The 18,634-nt window shown below is 38.1% G+C and overlaps 1 protein-coding gene across 1 annotated transcript in view; it reads right to left on the bottom strand.

The window, feature by feature from the left end:
* Window positions 1-18,634, bottom strand: part of LOC143223690 (sushi, von Willebrand factor type A, EGF and pentraxin domain-containing protein 1-like) — a 127,354-nt gene that overhangs the window by 15,599 nt on the left and 93,121 nt on the right. The window contains exons 39-45 of the mRNA XM_076452029.1: window positions 18,331-18,534; window positions 14,106-14,333; window positions 13,530-13,733; window positions 13,109-13,336; window positions 11,973-12,176; window positions 7,933-8,160; window positions 127-330 (exon numbers count right to left, since the gene is read on the bottom strand). Of these exons, the coding sequence (XP_076308144.1) occupies window positions 127-330; window positions 7,933-8,160; window positions 11,973-12,176; window positions 13,109-13,336; window positions 13,530-13,733; window positions 14,106-14,333; window positions 18,331-18,534 (1,500 nt within the window). The remainder of the gene's footprint in view (window positions 1-126; window positions 331-7,932; window positions 8,161-11,972; window positions 12,177-13,108; window positions 13,337-13,529; window positions 13,734-14,105; window positions 14,334-18,330; window positions 18,535-18,634) is intronic.

Below are 18,634 nucleotides of genomic sequence, written 5' to 3'. Positions count from 1 at the left end.
GGCTACAGAACCAATCAGATTTAGTCATTACTTCCATCAACCAATCACACTGTAAGAGGTCCAAGTGGGAAGGAAAGAACTTTAAGACAAAACCATAAAATTGAAGATTGGCAGTGAAAAGCTTACTTTTACATTCCACGAATTCCGTTGTATTCCACTGGAATGATTGAAGACACACTCTTGTGGCATGTGTCAACTGGCTTGTTGGTACAACGTATCCTGATAGACAGCTGTAGTAACAGATGGTTGTTACAGGGTACTTTCCGGTTTCGGTTATGTTACACTCCACATAACCATGCGTAGGCGAGGGTGGGGGGTCACAGGTTGCGGCTGAAAGTTTTAAAAACTTGGACTGTTTATACTGTTTACATTTAAAACATTTTACTTAATATTTTAGTAGTCGAGACTTATGCTAAGAAATAGGCACTTTATACGATTTCATGCGAGTCTTATACTAGGATGTATTTAGAACAGTGATTTCAACCTGTGTGCCGCGAGAGATTGGCAGGTGTGCCGCGATGTTTTTAAAACACATTCAACTTTCTTGGGATTTTACAAGCAAGTCGAACACATCAGTTAATAAAAGCTCCTATAGAGACACTCTGAAACCTTCCAAAACATTCGATGGTCTTCATTGAACTCGAGCACTGTGAAGTTCATACTTAAATTTCATTCTCGACTGCAACGGTTCGACTGTTAGTTTAATTGTGGTGCAACAAGCGCTTCGTACGTCATAAATAATGCATCAAACAATCAAACTGCTTTCTGGAACACGTTTTCATTCTGGGGTAAGCTACAGCTACTACGCTGTAGGTAGGAATTTTATATCGACTGCAGAACTTCGTGCTTATCATGTATGAATTAGCTTTATCATTTATCCATGGAAAAATATTTAAGTAAAGGAGAATGTGTTGAATTAAAAGCAAGGAATCAAACGAAAGTACAAAAACGAATACATCGAATACGTTTTTATCGCTTTGGAATCGGAACATTCTCAATTACCATTCTGTCTACTCTGCAATTCAGCTTTATCGAATGAGGCGCTTGTTCCAAGCAAACTAAAGAGGCACTTGGAAACAAAACATTTAGCTGTGAAGGATAAACCAAAAGAATACTTCGAGAATCTCACGGCTCAACAACATGAACAATCAAGGAAGCTTGTGAACTACATGAAGCTGCCCGAAAAAGGATTGATTGTAAGTTATAAGGTTGTTCAATTGTTGGCAAAATGCAAGAAAGAGCATACGGAGGCCGAATCAGTCATTGCACCAGCGAAGCAATCATCATTGAAATTATGCTTGGAACAGATGCTGCCAAAAAGGGTAAGCAAGTTTCACTGTCCAATGACACAATTTCGCGCAGAATTGTAGACTAGTTGTCGGATTTGAAGGATAAGATTGCGAATAATTCGAAGCACCTGAAGATGAATTGTCTCTGCTATGGTCTCTTCAAGTTGATGAATCTGTTCAATTCATAAAAGATGGAAAAATCGTAAACGAATATTTATTTTGCAAAGATTTAAAAGTACAGCGAAAGGCAAAGAAATTTTCGAGTTGGTGAATGAAAACATTTTGCTCTTCAATTGGAATAACTGTGTCAGTGTTTGTACCGATGTTTGTCCTTTAATGTAAGGAATAACTGTGTCAGTGTTTGTACCGATGTTTGTCCTTCAATGTAAGGAATAACTGTGTCAGTGTTTGTACCGATGTTTGTCCTTTAATGTAAAGAATAACTGTGTCAGTGTTTGTACCGATGTTTGTCCTTTAATGTAAGGAATAACTGTATCAGTGTTAGTACAGATGTTTGTCCTTTAATGTAAGAAATAACTGTGTCAGTGTTTGTACCGATGGCTGTTCTTCAATGTAAGGAATAACTGTGTCAGTGTTTGTACTGATGTTTGTCCTTCAATGTAAGGAATAACTGTGTCAGTGTTTGTACCGATGTTTGTCCTTCAATGTAAGGAATAACTGTGTCAGTGTTTGTACCGATGTTTGTCCTTTAATGTAAGGAATAACTGTGTCAGTGTTTGTACCGATGTTTGTCCTTAATGTAAGGAATAACTGTGTCAGTGTTTGTACCGATGTTTGTCCTTCAATGTAAGGAATAACTGTGTCAGTGTTTGTACCGATGTTTGTCCTTCAATGTAAGGAATAACTGTGTCAGTGTTTGTACCGATGTTTGTCCTTTAATGTAAGGAATAACTGTGTCAGTGTTTGTACCGATGTTTGTCCTTCAATGTAACGAATAACTGTGTCAGTGTTTGTACCGATGTTTGTCCTTCAATGTAAGGAATAACTGTGTCAGTGTTTGTACCGATGTTTGTCCTTAATGTAAAGAATAACTGTGTCAGTGTTTGTACCGATGTTTGTCCTTTAATGTAAGGAATAACTGTGTCAGTGTTTGTACCGATGTTTGTCCTTCAATGTAAGGAATAACTGTGTCAGTGTTTGTACCGATGTTTGTCCTTTAATGTAAGGAATAACTGTATCAGTGTTAGTACAGATGTTTGTCCTTTAATGTAAGGAATAACCGTGTCAGTGTTTGTACCGATGTCTGTTCTTTAATGTAAGGAATGACTGTGTCAGTGTTTGTACCGATGGTTGTCCTTCAATGTAAGGAATAACTGTGTCAGTGTTTGTACCGATGTCTGTTCTTTAATGTAAGGAATAACTGTGTCAGTGTTTGTACCGATGTTTGTCCTTAATGTAAGGAATAACTGTGTCAGTGTTTGTACCGATGTTTGTCCTTTAATGTAAAGAATAACTGTGTCAGTGTTTGTACCGATGTTTGTCCTTCAATGTAAGGAATAACTGTGTCAGTGTTTGTACCGATGTTTGTCCTTCAATGTAAGGAATAACTGTGTCAGTGTTTGTAACGATGTTTGTCCTTTAATGTAAGGAATAACTGTGTCAGTGTTTGTACCGATGTTTGTCCTTCAATGTAAGGAATAACTGTGTCAGTGTTTGTACCGATGTTTGTCCTTCAATGTAAGGAATAACTGTATCAGTGTTTGTACCGATGTTTGTCCTTTAATGTAAGGAATAACTGTGTCAGTGTTTGTACCGATGTTTGTCCTTCAATGTAAGGAATAACTGTGTCAGTGTTTGTACCGATGTTTGTCCTTTAATGTAAGGAATAACCGTGTCAGTGTTTGTATCGATGTCTGTTCTTTAATGTAAGAAATAACCGTGTCAGTGTTTGTATCGATGTCTGTTCTTTAATGTAAGAAATAACTGTGTCAGCGTTTGTACCGATGGCTGTTCTTCAATGTAAGGAATAACTGTGTTAGCGTTTGTACCGATGGCTGTTCTTTAATGTAAGGAATAACTGTGTCAGCGTTTGTACCGATGGCTGTTCTTTAATGTAAGGAATAACTGTGTCAGCGTTTGTACCGATGGCTGTTCTTAATGTAAGGAAAAAAAGAAGGGATACGTCACCTGGTGCGCCAACAAAATCCAAACATTAGAATTGTTCACTGCATGATTCACAGAGAGGCGCTCGCCTCCAAATCTTTGCCGAAAAATTTGCAGTCTGTTATGAATCAAGTTATTCAAGTGGTGAATTTCATCAAGTCTCGGCCACTTCAATCTAAACTTTTCTCTCTTCTCTGTGAGGCGATAAATTCAGACTACAAAAAGCTGCTGTATCACACTGAAGTTCGGTGGCTTTCGAAAGGACAGGTGTTAAAGCGTCTTGTCCAACATAAAACTGAAGTAACTTCTTTCTTGGAGATTGAGGAAGCAGGTTTTGAATTTTTCTTTTCATGATGAGATCTGGTGACTGAAGGTTCAATTTCTCTCCGACTTGTTTGACAAAATAGAATTATCTGAAGTTAAGTCTCCAAGGACCATCTGAAAACATTGTTACTGCAACGTCCAAACTGAAGGCCTTCGATGAAAGGAATCCATGCTTGTTTTCCTCCTGTTAGCGAATGTCCGTCAAAGAAGAAAACTGTCCCTCAAATTTTGAACACATTAAGTGACCTACAGTCCGCACTAAAATATTACTTCCCTTGCTGTCGATGAATATAACTGGGTGACCTATCCATTCGGAAACAACGAGACAAGTGAGGAGAAAGAACTACTCATTGATTTAGGAAACGACAAATTTAATCAGTCATTGTTTCCCGAAAAGAGCTTGGATGAGTTTTGTATCTCTATTAAAAATTCAAAGCAAAGCAGTTGAAGTTCTGCTTTCATTTGTATCGTCGTGGTTTGGCGAAATTGGATTTTCAGTATTGACTGAAATTAAAGCCAGAAAGAGAGAGAGGCTTCTTACAGTCGATGATGAAATGCGAACTTGTTTGTCTACGTTAGAGCCTCGCTTCAATTTGATTTGCTCTCGGAAGCAGGCACAAGCGTCACATTGAAAACATATGTAAAATTAAGAAGTTTTGATTTTTCTTCTGTACCACAAAATCGTTAAAAAGCTTTAGAACGACACTCACGACCAAAGCAAGCGATAGTATTGTCAATGTGCAGATGACATTAATATCACTTGCTCTGGCTGTGATTTTCGTTCTAAGGCCTTTAACGCTTGCCGTATAACGTATACCTAAAAAAATCGTTAAGGCTTTCCAGGTGTGCCGTGAAAATTTTCAGATTGTCGTAGTGTGCTGCTAGTCAGAAAAGGTTGAGAACCACTGATTTAGAATATCGTAAAAAACTATACGAAGGCTATCTGCGCTAGCCGTCCCGAATTTAGTAGTGTAAGACTGGAGGGAAGGCAGCTAGTCATCACCACCCACCGCCAGCTCTTTGGCTACTCTTTTACCAAAGAATAGTGGGATCGACCAATCAGTTATAACGCCCCCACGGTAGAATGTTTGGTGCGACCGGGATTCAAACTGAAGGCCTTCGATGAAAGGAATCCATGCTTGTTTTCCTCCTGTTAGCGAATGTCCGCCACCCACCGCCAGCTCTTTGGCTACTCTTTTACCAAAGAATAGTGGGATCGACCAATCAGTTATAACGCCCCCACGGTAGAATGTTTGGTGCGACCGGGATTCAAACTCGCGACCATCGGATTACGAGTTGAAAGCCTTAACACGCTTGGCCATGCCGGGCCGTGACGGGGATTTTATCTTACGACCTTCGGATTGCCAGTCGAGTGCTTTAACCACCTGGCCATGCTGGGCCGCAGCAGTTTAAGACTAGAGGGAAGGCAGCTAGTCATCAACATCCACCGTCAACTGTTTTACCAACGGATAGTAGGATTGTCCGAATATAATAGCATCCTCACGGCTGAAAAAGACAGCATGTTTGGAGTGACGGGGATTCAAACCAACAAACCTCAGATTACGAGTCGATGGCTCCTAACCATCTAGCCATGCCGGGCCTCTTACACTAGAAACCAAACATATAACGTTATTTCGTGTAAATCAGTAGTGCACAAACAGACTTCTCGTAACCGTTGGGGGCCACAAAAAAGTGAAGATTAAAATCGTCCCACAGTTGTTTCACACAAGATGGACATCACATTTAAGAAAACACAAATAACGATTACATCAAAGAGTTTGCACATTATCCTAATAAATGTTATAATACGTCAACTGTCACAAAGTCAGTGCGATGGATGGTGCTGCATGTCATCTACGAGCTTATAAATGTCTGACTTGATATTTGACGTTGAAAGACGCAAGACTGCTTCCATATGATCATCAGTCAGCTGATTGCGAGTTTTGTTTTTGTTCAGTTTCATATGCGAGAAAGCCTGTTCACAGTAGTACGTGCTGCCAAACATGCTGGTGTAGACAAGTGCGTTCTCTTTCAGATTAGCAAATGCATCAGGCAACGTTTTGTAGAAGTCAAGCAAACTGTTTTCTCGGTAAATAGCATGCAGTTCATCAGATGCCTGGAGTTCAGTAAGTTTGAGCTGATATTCTGCTGACAAGTCATCCACTGACACACTGAACGGATCAGCAAATTGTTTCATCAACAATCTGCATTGGTTAAAGTCATGAAACCGTGAGTTAAAGGATTGAATCAAGGTATCTAGCTTCCCAAAATAAACTTATGTGTCAATGTCCTGATTCTTTTGTAGCTGTGACTGTAAAGTGGGGAAGTGCACAAAGTTGCCTGATGCTGCTTGCTGCCGGAACAACTGCAACTTTGTCCTGAAAGCTGAGACGTGATTTGCAAGCTGACAGACAAGCTGATTTTTGCCTTGCAACTACAAATTAAGATCATTCAAGTGTTGTGTCATGTCGACCAGAAAGGTCAAATCAGCTTACCATGCTGGATCAGTCATGGAAATCACTTCTGTGTCTTTGTTCTTGCTTCTGAGGAATTCTATAGCCTCATCAACCAACTCCCAGAATCTTCTGAGCATCTTCCCTCGACTCAGCCAGCGTACTTCACAGTGATACACAAGGTCACCATAGTCTGAATCAATTTCTTCAAGAAGACTTAGAAACTGGCGGTGATTGAGCCCTCGTGATTTGATGAAATTAGTGGTTTCGTCACTAATGCTATCAGTGCCTGAAAACCAAGTTCTTTACTGCACAGGTTCTGTTGATGAATAATACAGTGCAACTTCACCAACTGTCTGTTCTGCTTTAATCGACGCTTCATCAACAGTGCTACCAGCGGGCTACTTTCTCCGGTCATGGCTGGTGCTCCATCAGTTGTCACACTTACCAGTTTCGTGAAATCCAATGAAACACCACTACACAGTCGTACTGTCTCCTCGAATATAGCAGACCTAGTTGTCTGACCCTTCATGGAACCTATGCCGATTAGTTCCTCTGTGATATCAAACGATGACGACACACCACGAACAAAAACTAGTAGCTGTGCTGTTGAGCTGATGTCAGTCGACTCGTCTGCTGCCAAAGAAAAGTAGACAAAGTTGGCTGCTTTATTTGTAAGCTGCCTTGTCACATCTGCTGAGAGGTGTGAAATTTTTCGTTGAACTGTCATACGATTCAAAGCCACCATCTGTAGCTTGCAAACTGCTTCCAGATACAACTTTTCCGATGCAGTAATCATACATTGCTTGACAAAATCACCATCAGTGAACGGTCGGTCAGATTTCGCTATCATCAACAAAATATCTGCTGCACATGCTGCACCTAAATCTGCTGACTGCTTTGAGAAAACGTTCTGCTAGTGATTCAGCGACCGCCGCAGAGATTCAATTCGAGCTGTTCGTTTATCACCGACGACGTTGTGGAAATCTTTATGCTTCGACTCATGTCCAATTTATATTGGATACCTTCTGTTGTTGAACAAAACAGTATTTCGCATTCTAATCATCATGAAACTGCCGGTTTTCGTCGTCACTCTTCTTTTAAAATTAGCTGCCATTTTTGTTAGGAAATAATATCAAAATAAGGCTCGTAAGTAAATCTCAAAGAACAATTGGAACGCGTGAGATTTCGTAATTACGGAAATATTACGTCATTGCGCCAATGATTAAATGCCTTTGCATTAACAAGACTTGCTTATTAAATTTTCTTTATTGCTTGACAAAAATATGGAACCATCCAGTATCTAATCTAAAGTATATTCTTCTATAGCGCTTAATCTTCGCGCAGGCGCAAACTCTCTATGTTTGACTTTCCCGTTGAACATCGCGGGCCGGATATTGTGCACCACTGGTGTAAATATTATGCTAGAAAACAGAGACATAACATAGTTTTGTTTGTTTATACTACGAACTATAAATGTAATTTCGTTTGAGTCATATCTTATAAACCACACACACGCACTGTTACTTCGCATGAGTGTTATATCGTAGGTTCGATGTGTAATGTAATTTCGTGTGTGTTTATACCACATATTAAACATGTCATACATGGTCTTCCAGATTGCATACTACAAACTATATATCTATGTATTAAAATTTTCAATGAAGACATTTGGTACATTTTACACACGCACACACAATAAAGATTTTTTATATTATTATTTTAAACTAAACACAGCTGACCTCTAACGATAACTCTGTAGGAACAAAACCCTACAGTCTGTAACTCCGGATCAGTACTTTCACAGGTGTTGATGTACTCCCCAGGGGCCAGTTCATCCTTCAGGGTACACTCCACATCCAGATCTCCCCCGTCTCCTGCTATAAACCTGGGTTTCTTCATTTGAGCTACTGTACCCACGGCTACTAAAGTTTGATTGGTGCAATCCATTGGTTTAGGAGGATAGGCCTCTAGAGGGATGGACAAATATAATAGTCTTGAAATTTAAAAATAATTTTTTGTTAAATTAATGAAGTTATAAAATATCATCTTTGTTCATTTGTAAGAAATGACTCAGTTAATATTCAGGTATCAGTATAAGTAGTTTAATATTCAGTCATCAGTATAAGTAGTTTAATATTCAGTCATCAGTATAAGTAGTTTAATATTCAGGTATCAGTATAAGTAGTTTAATATTCAGTCATCAGTATAAGTAGTTTAATATTCAGTCATCAGTATAAGTAGTTTAATATTCAGTCATCAGTATATGTCAGCGTATCCCAAGCTTTCTCGGTTCATGGTGCCCTTAGTGTCTCAGCAATTTTCCGCGGTGCCCCTAGGCGAAAAGAAGATCCTAACAGTTTCGTTTATTAAGTATTAAGTTGTTTGAACCTAATTAATAGCCGTTTCAAACAGTAATACACGTAAATTGAAAGCAAATTGAAAGTAAAAACAATATTTTTATTTCATTTTTAAATAATCACAATTACTAATGGGATGTGTGCACCTATTGGGCGATGCATAGCTTCTCAAACCTTGAATTAAACTGACTAATTTCCTGTTTCACATTAAATTTCGCGCGGTTCTTGTTTTTTATAACAGCAACCGCCAAAAACCGAGCTTCGCAGAGATATGACGTTGCAAATGGAATTAGGATTCGCTGAGGTTTAGAACTTGACAGCGATATTCATCTTTTACTGATATCCAAAACTCAGTTCCATGCTGTCAAACTTTCAGATGGAGCCTTAACCTTGAATGGGTCTGGGATCCATGCAAACCTCTCCATATCTTCTGGAAAGTAATTTTCGAACCAGTTACTGAGCTGTGTCAGGTGCTCCTCAGAAACAGATTTTAGTTCATGGGTCAAATCAACTTCATTGGATGTAACAAACTGCTGCAACAGGTGGAAACCGTCTTTACCACCATCTTCATTCATTTTTCTTCTCCATAGTAGTGACTGAACGTGCGTGTTGCTTCCTTGCAGAGAGGGATTCAACGCACTCAGTTTTTCTAAGAGATCGCACAGATATGTTAATTTTAACAAAAAATAAGTATCCAAGAGGTGTTTAGCACATTCGTGTTCTTTTTCTTCGAAATAAGAGTAGTTTCTATCGTAATTCGAACACAAGGGAGAGCCATCGCGAGCTACAGTGGTACAATAAAGATGTGTCCTCAGATCCCGTACAGTAGTACAACAAAGATGTGTTCTCAGATCCCGTATAGTAGTACAATAAAGATGTGTCCTCAGATCCCGTACAGTAGTACAACAAAGATGTGTTCTCAGATCCCGTATAGTAGTACAATAAAGATGTGTCCTCAGATCCCGTACAGTAGTACAACAAAGATGTGTCCTCAGATCCCGAACAGTAGTACAACAAAGATGTGTCCTCAGATCCCGAACAGTAGTACAACAAAGATGTGTCCTCAGATCCCGTACAGTAGTACAACAAAGATGTGTCCTCAGATCCCGTACAGTAGTACAATAAAGATGTGTCCTCAGATCCCGAACAGTAGTACAACAAAGACGTGTCCTCAGATCCCGTACAGCAGTACAATAAAGATGTGTCCTCAGATCCCGTACAGAAGTACAACAAAGATGTGTCCTCAGATCCCGTATCTTCACACAGTTTTTTTTTTTTAATCGTCGCCTTCTGTGGCCGTGTTTTATAAAGTTCATCATTTTCAACACACTTTTCAGGACTAAGTTCAATAGAGGACTCAGGTGCTTTATGTGGATTATGCAGTGTGTTCACAGTGCATCAGGAGCTTTGCTTCCTATGAGTGCCTGCAATCCTCCATAACAGCCGGGCGTAGAGCAAACACCATCGATACAGACGCCAACACACTTGGCCTGGCATGGCCAGGTGGTTAAGGCACTCAACTCGTAATCTAAGGGTCGTGGGTTCTAATCCTTGTCACACCAAACATGCTCGCCTTTTCAGCCGTGGGGGCGTTATAATGTGACGGTCAATCACACTATTCGTTGGTAAAAGAGTAACCCAAGAGTTGGCGATGGATGGTGATGACTAGTTGCCTTCCCTCTAGTCTTACACTGGTAAATTAGGGACGGCTAGCGCAGATAGCCCTCGTGTTACTTTGCGCGAAATTCAGAAACAAACCAAACTTTCTGGTAAAATAATCACGGAATTTACTAGCCGTGTTAGGATGATTGGTCTCTAAGTGGCGTTTTAGTTTACTTGGAAGCATGAACTCTGGAGCCAAATCTTTGACACACTGTGGACACTCTTTATGATTGACATCAACTGAAATAACACCAACATAACTATCATCATGTTTCCAATATTTCCATTTCTTCACAACTTTGCCACTGGTCTGTGGTTCGCCATCTTTTTCTTCACTTCCACTTCAGGGGCATCCAGAAGTAGGTCGGGCCAGGAGGAAACCAATGTCCCTGAGCCCCTTTCTGAAGTCTTCATAAATTCGTGGTACATTCATGGGCGTATACAATTTTTTTCTGGTGGGTGGAAGCCAAATGTGTTGATATTTGCATTTTTTTCCCGCAGTACTAAAACATTTCCTTAAGTATTTTATGAAATTAGAATGCATTATTTTTATCCTATATTTCCCTGGTCTCCCTAATTGAAGCCGGATCCCAGGACTGTAGCCCCCTGTAGCCTGTAGTCAGGCCTGTTTCCACACTTCTTATTAATATTCAAACATCTTTCCATTTTTATGCACATGGAATAAAAGTCAATAAAATAATTCACTGAACTTCACTAGACCTCGAAGACACTTGGTCACAACACCCTTCAGTTATTTCGATTACTGACGGACCCAGAGAGTTGACAGGTATTTATATACAAAATCTAAAGAATGAGAAGGTTCGAGAAATTACTGGCTTAGCCGAAAGTACAAGTAAACAGAAACATGTCTAAAACATTTGTGAACGTCATTGAAAGGAATGCAGCGTGATTTAATGTTAAACTGTGAACAATATCAAACTAATAGTTCGCGCAGTGTCCGACAGACGTCGACATCGCTGTGTTTTTCTCAAAAAATTTAAATATCCGTCAGCGCCCATGTGAGTTCGAAGCGGCGCACAGTTTGGAAACCACTGGTATAACCAGTTTAATATATACAGTTATCAGTATAAATAGCTTAATAATCAGTTATCAGTAGTGATTAGTATAGTCTTCACATTTCAGTAATGAACACTAATGAACAATTTAATATTCAATTACTGACAGTACATGCTAAAGATAAATTCTCACTAGTGACTTGTTTGAAGGTTCATACCATTGTTCCAATAGATGACCAACACCGAACTTTCGACACAGTAATAAGGAACAGAGATAGAATATTCACTAGTTTGTGGTTTATTGTAGTATTTAACTTGTCTTATTTAGATGTAGACTTAAAACGTTCTAAGTCAGAAATATAGAGATATTTCTGTATTTCCAATAAAACCAGTTTTTGTGACTTCGTACTGTATAACGTTATTAAACTTACATTTAATTCGTGGAAACAGTATTTAAATATCTTCCAGTTCAAAACGTGTTTCATATAGCACTTTCTACTTAAAGAATTGTCGTAACGTTTTATTAGAAGACCAACCACTTCAAGTGTCATTGGAAGACGAAACACTTGAAAACGGACTTTAAACTAATGCTAGAATGCCACATAGGTGAACACGTTTAATACACTGCTAATTTTCTAAAGTCTTATTTTAACACAAATTACTCTAACGACTCTATAATGCAACATTTTTCACAACCATAGCTGGTAATGATAACAAATGAACAGTGTTTATATGAACACTTACTTAAACACTTTGGAGTCTGGGTGACATTCCATTGTAAGTCAGGCAGGCATATTCTCGATATTAACTTTGACTGGCTGACCGGTACGACGTATCCACTGTCACAGTGAAGACTACAAACTGACCCGGAGGTCAGGTCACCATAATCTCCGGGAGTACACTGGAAGGATCCATGATTCACTTTCGGTGGGCGGTTACATTGTGGCGCTGAAAAAGAAATACCAGGTATATAAACTCCACCCAGTCTCATGAATCTAACGGACTTGTATCTAATGTATAAATCTGACATATAAATCCCAGGTCCGAGTCCCTTTGATCAGTTTAGTTTTGTGGTGATGATGACACGACTGTATCTGAAAGTAGGATACAATTTAGATAAATATGATTATTAGATGTTTATTTTGTAAGTTATGCACTATTTACTAGTCACGTTACTCACGTGTAATGTATGTGTAAATGTTTAGGGTTAAACCTGTAAAAGGCCCGGCATGGCCAAGCGTGTTAAGGCGTGCGACTCGTAATCTGAGGGTCGCGGGTTCGCATCCCCATCGCGCCAAACATGCTCGCCGTTTTAGCCGTGAGGGCGTTATAATGTGCCATTCAATCCCACTATTCGTTGGTAAAAAGAGTAGCCCAAGAATTGGCGATGGGTGGTGATGACTAGTTGCCTTCCCTCTAGTCTTACACTGCTAAATTAGGGACGGCTAGCACAGATAGCCCTCGAGTAGCTTTGTGCGAAATTCAAAAAACAAAAAACAAACAATAAACCTGTAAAATTAGTTATTCGTGCTGACAACAAACAAATGGCGAGTTAGATATTCAGTATTGTTTTAACCAAATGTCAGACAACGATAGATTTCTAATCCTCCATCTAATAACACATTGGTTTTGATGTACCCTAACATTACGTACATTATTAGAGTTCTAAGATAAAAGTATGACGTCAAGAGTATCCTTGCAACACAGACATTTCTCTCCGAGATTAACACTTGAGAAATAAACCAGCCAGAGTCCAGATGTTAAACGCCTATAGTAACAGTTAAACTATATGTTTTCCTAACACCATCAAAGATATTAATAGTTGGAAATAGATTAAATTTGATCTTCAAATGTTACTTTGCGAAAGACAACAGATTTACCTTCCACTACTATTTTGTAAAAACAAACCCCATTGGTCAAGAGTTCGGGATCAATAGCTTCGCACGTGTTGATGTACTCTCCAGGTTCTAGTTCACCCTCCAGAGTACACTCTACATCCAGATCTCTCCCGTCTTCTGCTATAAACCTGGGTTTCTTTATCCGAGCCACTCTTCCTTCACTCATCAGGGTTTGGTTGGTGCAGTCTACGGGTTTTGGTGGGTAAGCTCCTGGGTCAAACGAAAATAAAATAATATATATATATATATATATATCAGTTCCATGTGTATAAAGTTTTGTTCTTATATATTATTCAGAATACTGTCCACAGTTGTGATGTTCTCATCGAATCACATAAAGCGTAACAAAACGCACTTTATAACGTTAAGAAAAATCATTACCAGACATGTAAAAGAAACTCACTCCAACATTCGGGCACTTTCGTAATATCCCACTTCAAATCTGACAAACAAAACCTTCTTGCGATTTTTGACTGACTTGTTGGAATGACAAAGCCCTCTTCGCAAACGTAGGTACAAACGGTTCCAACTGTTAAATCACCAGATTTTCCAGGTGAACACTTAACGAATCCGTGATCCACTGTCGGCGGTGTATCACACTTCGGTCCTGAAAGTAACAAAACATCACAACATCAGATGGCAGCACTTATCAGAAATATTTAATTATTATTCCTGTATTATTTGAAAGATAAATTTGATAAAACACAGAAAATACTTAATTTCGTTTTAGCTATATTTTATAAACCACACACACGCACTGTTACTTCGCATGAGTGTTATATCGTAGGTTCGATGTGTAATGTAATTTCGTGTGTGTTTATACCACATATTAAACATGTCATACATGGTCTTCCAGATTGCATACTACAAACTATATATCTATGTATTAAAATTTTCAATGAAGACATTTGGTACTTTTTACACACGCACACACAATAAAGATTTTTTATATTATAACTTTAAACTAAACACAGCTGACCTATAACGACAACTCTGTAGGAACAAAACCCCACAGTATGTAACTCCGGATCAGTACTTTCACAGGTGTTGATATACTCCCCAGGGGCCAGTTCATCCCTCAGGGTACACTCCACATCCAGATCTCTCCCGTCTCCTGCTATGAACCTGGGTTTCTTCACTTGAGCTACTGTACCCACGGCTACTAAAGTTTGATTGGTGCAATCCAGTGGTTTAGGAGGATAGGCCTCTAGAGGGATGGACAAATATAATAGTCTTAAAATTTAAAAATAATTTTTTGTTAAATTAATAAAGTTAAAAATATCATCTTTGTTCATTTGTAAGAAATGACTCACTTAATATTCTGTTATGAGGGTTACTATTGTAATATTTAGTTATCGGTAATACTAATTTAATATACAGTTATCAGTACCACTAGTTTAATATTCAGTTGTCGGTACCACTAGTTTAATGTACAGTTATCAGAACCACTAGTTTGATATACACTCATCAGTACCACTAGTTTAATATACAGTTATAAGTACCACTAGTTTAATGTACAGTTATCAGTACCACTAGTTTAATGTACAGTTATCAGTACCACTAGTTTAATGTACAGTTATCAGTACCACTAGTTTAATATACAGTTATCAGTACCACTCATTTGATATACACTCATCAGTACCACTAGTTTAATATACAGTCATCAGTACCACTATTTTAATGTACATTTATCAGTACCACTAGTTTAATATACAGTTATAAGTACCACTAGTTTGATATACACTCATCAGTACCACTAGTTTAATATACAGTCATCAGTACCACTAGTTAAATATACAGTTATCAGTACCACTAGTTTGATATACACTCATCAGTACCACTAGTTTAATGTACAGTTACCAGTACCACCAGTTTAATATTCAGTTATCAGTACCATTAGATTGATATACAGTCATCAGTGCCACAAGTTTAATGTACAGTTATCAGAACCACTAGTTTAATATTCAGTTATCGGTACCAATAGTTTAATATACAGTCATCAGTACCACTAGTTTGATATACACTCATCAGTACCACTAATTTAATATACAGTTATGGTATAACTAGATTAATTTTCATTTATCAGCATAACTCATTTAATATTCAGTTTAATATCTCGTTATCGGTATTACTGGCACTATGTAACACAAATTTTGTTCCTGGATAGTTTGTGTTATTTGTTAACTGCTTATGTTGTAAAAGTACACAAAATGACCATTATTCCCTTCAAACTTTGCTTTTGTAACCTGGATAATGAAATTCAGAAATTGACCTATTTTATATGTAAAAACGAGCAAATTTGCACATTTTCATTCACATAATGTCTTAATATAACGACATATGAATAAAGATTTACATGTATTTATACTGAAGTTATACAAAAATGAACAAAAATCTTTAGAAGTGAGTAGTTTTTCGAAATTTGCGACTGTAATGTATATCACTTTCACGTATCATCTCCCAAATATAGTCTTCCATCATGTTTTCGATATACGCTCCTTGGTAGCGGCGTTGAAAGTCCAGTATATCTTGGCGGAAGTGCTCGCCTTTCTCCTCTGAGAATACTCCCATGTTCTCCTTGAATTTATGAAGATAAGCGTCAAGGATATGGGCTTTCAGGGACATCCTGCAGCTCATTTTGCCGTAGTTCTTCATCAGAGCTTCAAACAGTTCCACATAATATTTGGCCTTGTGATTGCCCAAGGATTCCCAAACCACTGCGACAAAGATGCTCCAAGCGTTTTTCCTTCCTACTAAGTTTCTTGGGAAATTCTGTGCACTCCAGGATCTTGTTTATTTGTGGTCCAACGAAGACACCAGCTTTGATCTTTGCCTCAGATAGCTTAGGGAAGAAGTCTCGAAGGTACTTGAAGTCATCAGACTCCTTATCAAGAGCTGTGACATCTTGTTTCATAAGATCCAATTTTATGTGCAATGGTGGGAACAACACCTTCTGGAGGTCCACTAGTGGCTCACACTTGACATTGTGTCTCCCCACAAAGAACTATGTCCGTTGTGGCCAGTGCTTCCCGTTGTAGTGCGCTGCGATGTCCCTGCTTCCCCAAAGGCAGAGATAACAGGAAAACCTGGTAAAGCCTCCTTGGAGGCCCATTAGGAATTACACCATTTTGAAGTCTTCGATAACCTCCCAGCCATACTCATCATACTTCGAGGCTTCTAGTAAGGTCTTGACGATGTTGTATCCCTCTTTAAACTTATTCCCGTTATGGAGCGGCACAGCTTTGAGGCTTCTGAATGAGCTATCACTGAAAAGGCGCCACTCGTTCGGGTTAGAGGCCATTCCAATTGCCTCGCAAGGACCGGATACATTGTGGCAGAAGCAGAGCCCATCTTGATGTATGAAGAAGCTTGAAAAATGTAGATGACGCTTCCTCTGACTGGCGACGTGCACACTTTATCTAACAATCCCACTCCTTGAGCCTAGAGTAGGAAGCTCGGCATTCGACTTTGTTAGATCAAGATTTCTGATGAAGTCATTGAGGTCTCTTTGGTTGGCGTAGTATGGGTTTCTCTCACCAGCTACACCTCTGATATTGTAATCTGGATCTTCAACGTCTACCTCCTCTTCTGATTTGCTGCTCTCTTCTGCGTCTGAGAATGCTTGCAGCTTCTTGATGCCATCTCTGATAAAATCAGAGAGGTCTATGTGTTTACTTAGGCAGCTAGAATTAAACTGTAGTGGTGAGCCTCTGTATATATTACCTTGGAAAGTTCTAGAAAATTTTAAATAGTTCTTGAAAATTCTTGAAAGTTCTACAACATTCTAGAAAGTTCTTGAAAATTCTTGTAAGTTCGAGAAAATTCTCTATCAATTACGCAGCACTGAATTTTCCTGAAATGTTCTGGAAAATGGGTAAATTTGAAAATTTCATTACCTGGGTCACAAAAGCAAAGTTTGAAGAGAAAATATGTCTTTTACATTTACTTTAGGCATAAGCAATTGGGAAACAAAACTTTCTGTCCAGGAACAAGAAAAAGTAAAAATATTGTTACATGGTGTAGTTTAATATCCAGTTATTAGTATAACTAATTTAATATACAATTATCAGTATAACTAGTTTAATATTCAATTATCGGTACAACTTGTTTAATATTCAGTTATAATTATAACTAGTTTAATATCCAGTTATTAGTATAACTAACTTAATATTCAGTTATCGGTATAACTAGTTTAATATTCAGCTATCAGTATAACTAGTTTAATATTCAGCTATCAGTATAACTAGTTTAATATTCAGTTATCAGTATAACTAGTTTAATATTCAGCTATCAGTATAACTAGTTTAATATTCAGCTATCAGTATAACTAGTTTAATATTCTGTTATCAGTATAACTAGTTTAATATTCAGTTATCAGTATAACTAGTTAATATTCTGTTATCAGTAGTGATTAATATACTCTTCACTTTTCAGTAATGACTCATTTATTGAACACTAATTAACAATTTAATATTCAATTAATGACAATACTTGCTTCAGTCAAGTTCTCACTAATGACTTGATTGAATGTTCACGCCTATGTTGGACATTTACAAGTGAAGGAAACCATGATCTAGAATTATCACAGGAAGGTTTCAATAAACCATTGTTCCAATAGGTGAGCTACACCGAAGATTCGACACAGTAATAAGGAACAGAGATAGAATATTCACTAGTTTGTGGTTTATTGTAGTTTTTAACTTGTCTTATTTAGATGTAGACTTAAAACGTTCCAAATGAGAAATACAGATATTTCTGTATTTCCAATAAAAACAGTTTTTATGACCTCGAACTGTATAACGTTATTAAACTTACATTTAATCCGTCCAAACAGTACGTAAAATATTTTCTCAACCCAAACGAGCGGTTTTTGCATACATATTTCTCTACAAGTGGGTTTTCTCGACATCACTGAGTATTTAAATTTCATTAAGACGTGTTTCATATAACACTTTCTACTTAAAGGATTGTCGTAACGTTTTATTAGAAGACCAACCACTTCAAGTGTCATTGGAAGACGAAACACTTGAAAACGAACTTTAAACTAATGCTAGAATGCCACATAGGTACACACGTTTATTACACTGCTAATTTTCTAAAGTCTTATTTTAACACAAATTACTCTAACGACTTTGTAATGCAACATTTTTCACAACCATAGCTGGTAATGATAAAAAATGAACAGTGTTTATGTGAACACTTACTTAAACACTTTGGAGTCTGGGTGACATTCCATTGTAAGTGAGACAGGCATATTCTCGATATTAACTTTGACTGGCTGACCGGTACGACGTATCCACTGTCACAGTGAAGACTACAAACTGACCCGGAGGTCAGGTCACCATAATCTCCGGGAGTACATTGGAAGGATCCATGATTCACTTTCGGTGGGCGGTTACATTGTGGCGCTGAAAAAGAAATACCAGGTATATAAACTCCACCCAGTCTCATGAATCTAACGGACTTGTATCTAACGTATAAATCTAACATATAAATCCCAGGTCCGAG

Source organism: Tachypleus tridentatus, chromosome 1, assembly GCF_004210375.1.
Source record: "Tachypleus tridentatus isolate NWPU-2018 chromosome 1, ASM421037v1, whole genome shotgun sequence".
Taxonomy (NCBI): Eukaryota; Metazoa; Arthropoda; class Merostomata; order Xiphosura; family Limulidae; genus Tachypleus; species Tachypleus tridentatus.
The sequence above is the reverse complement of the archived record's forward strand: the minus strand, read 5'-3'. Positions and strand labels throughout refer to the sequence as shown.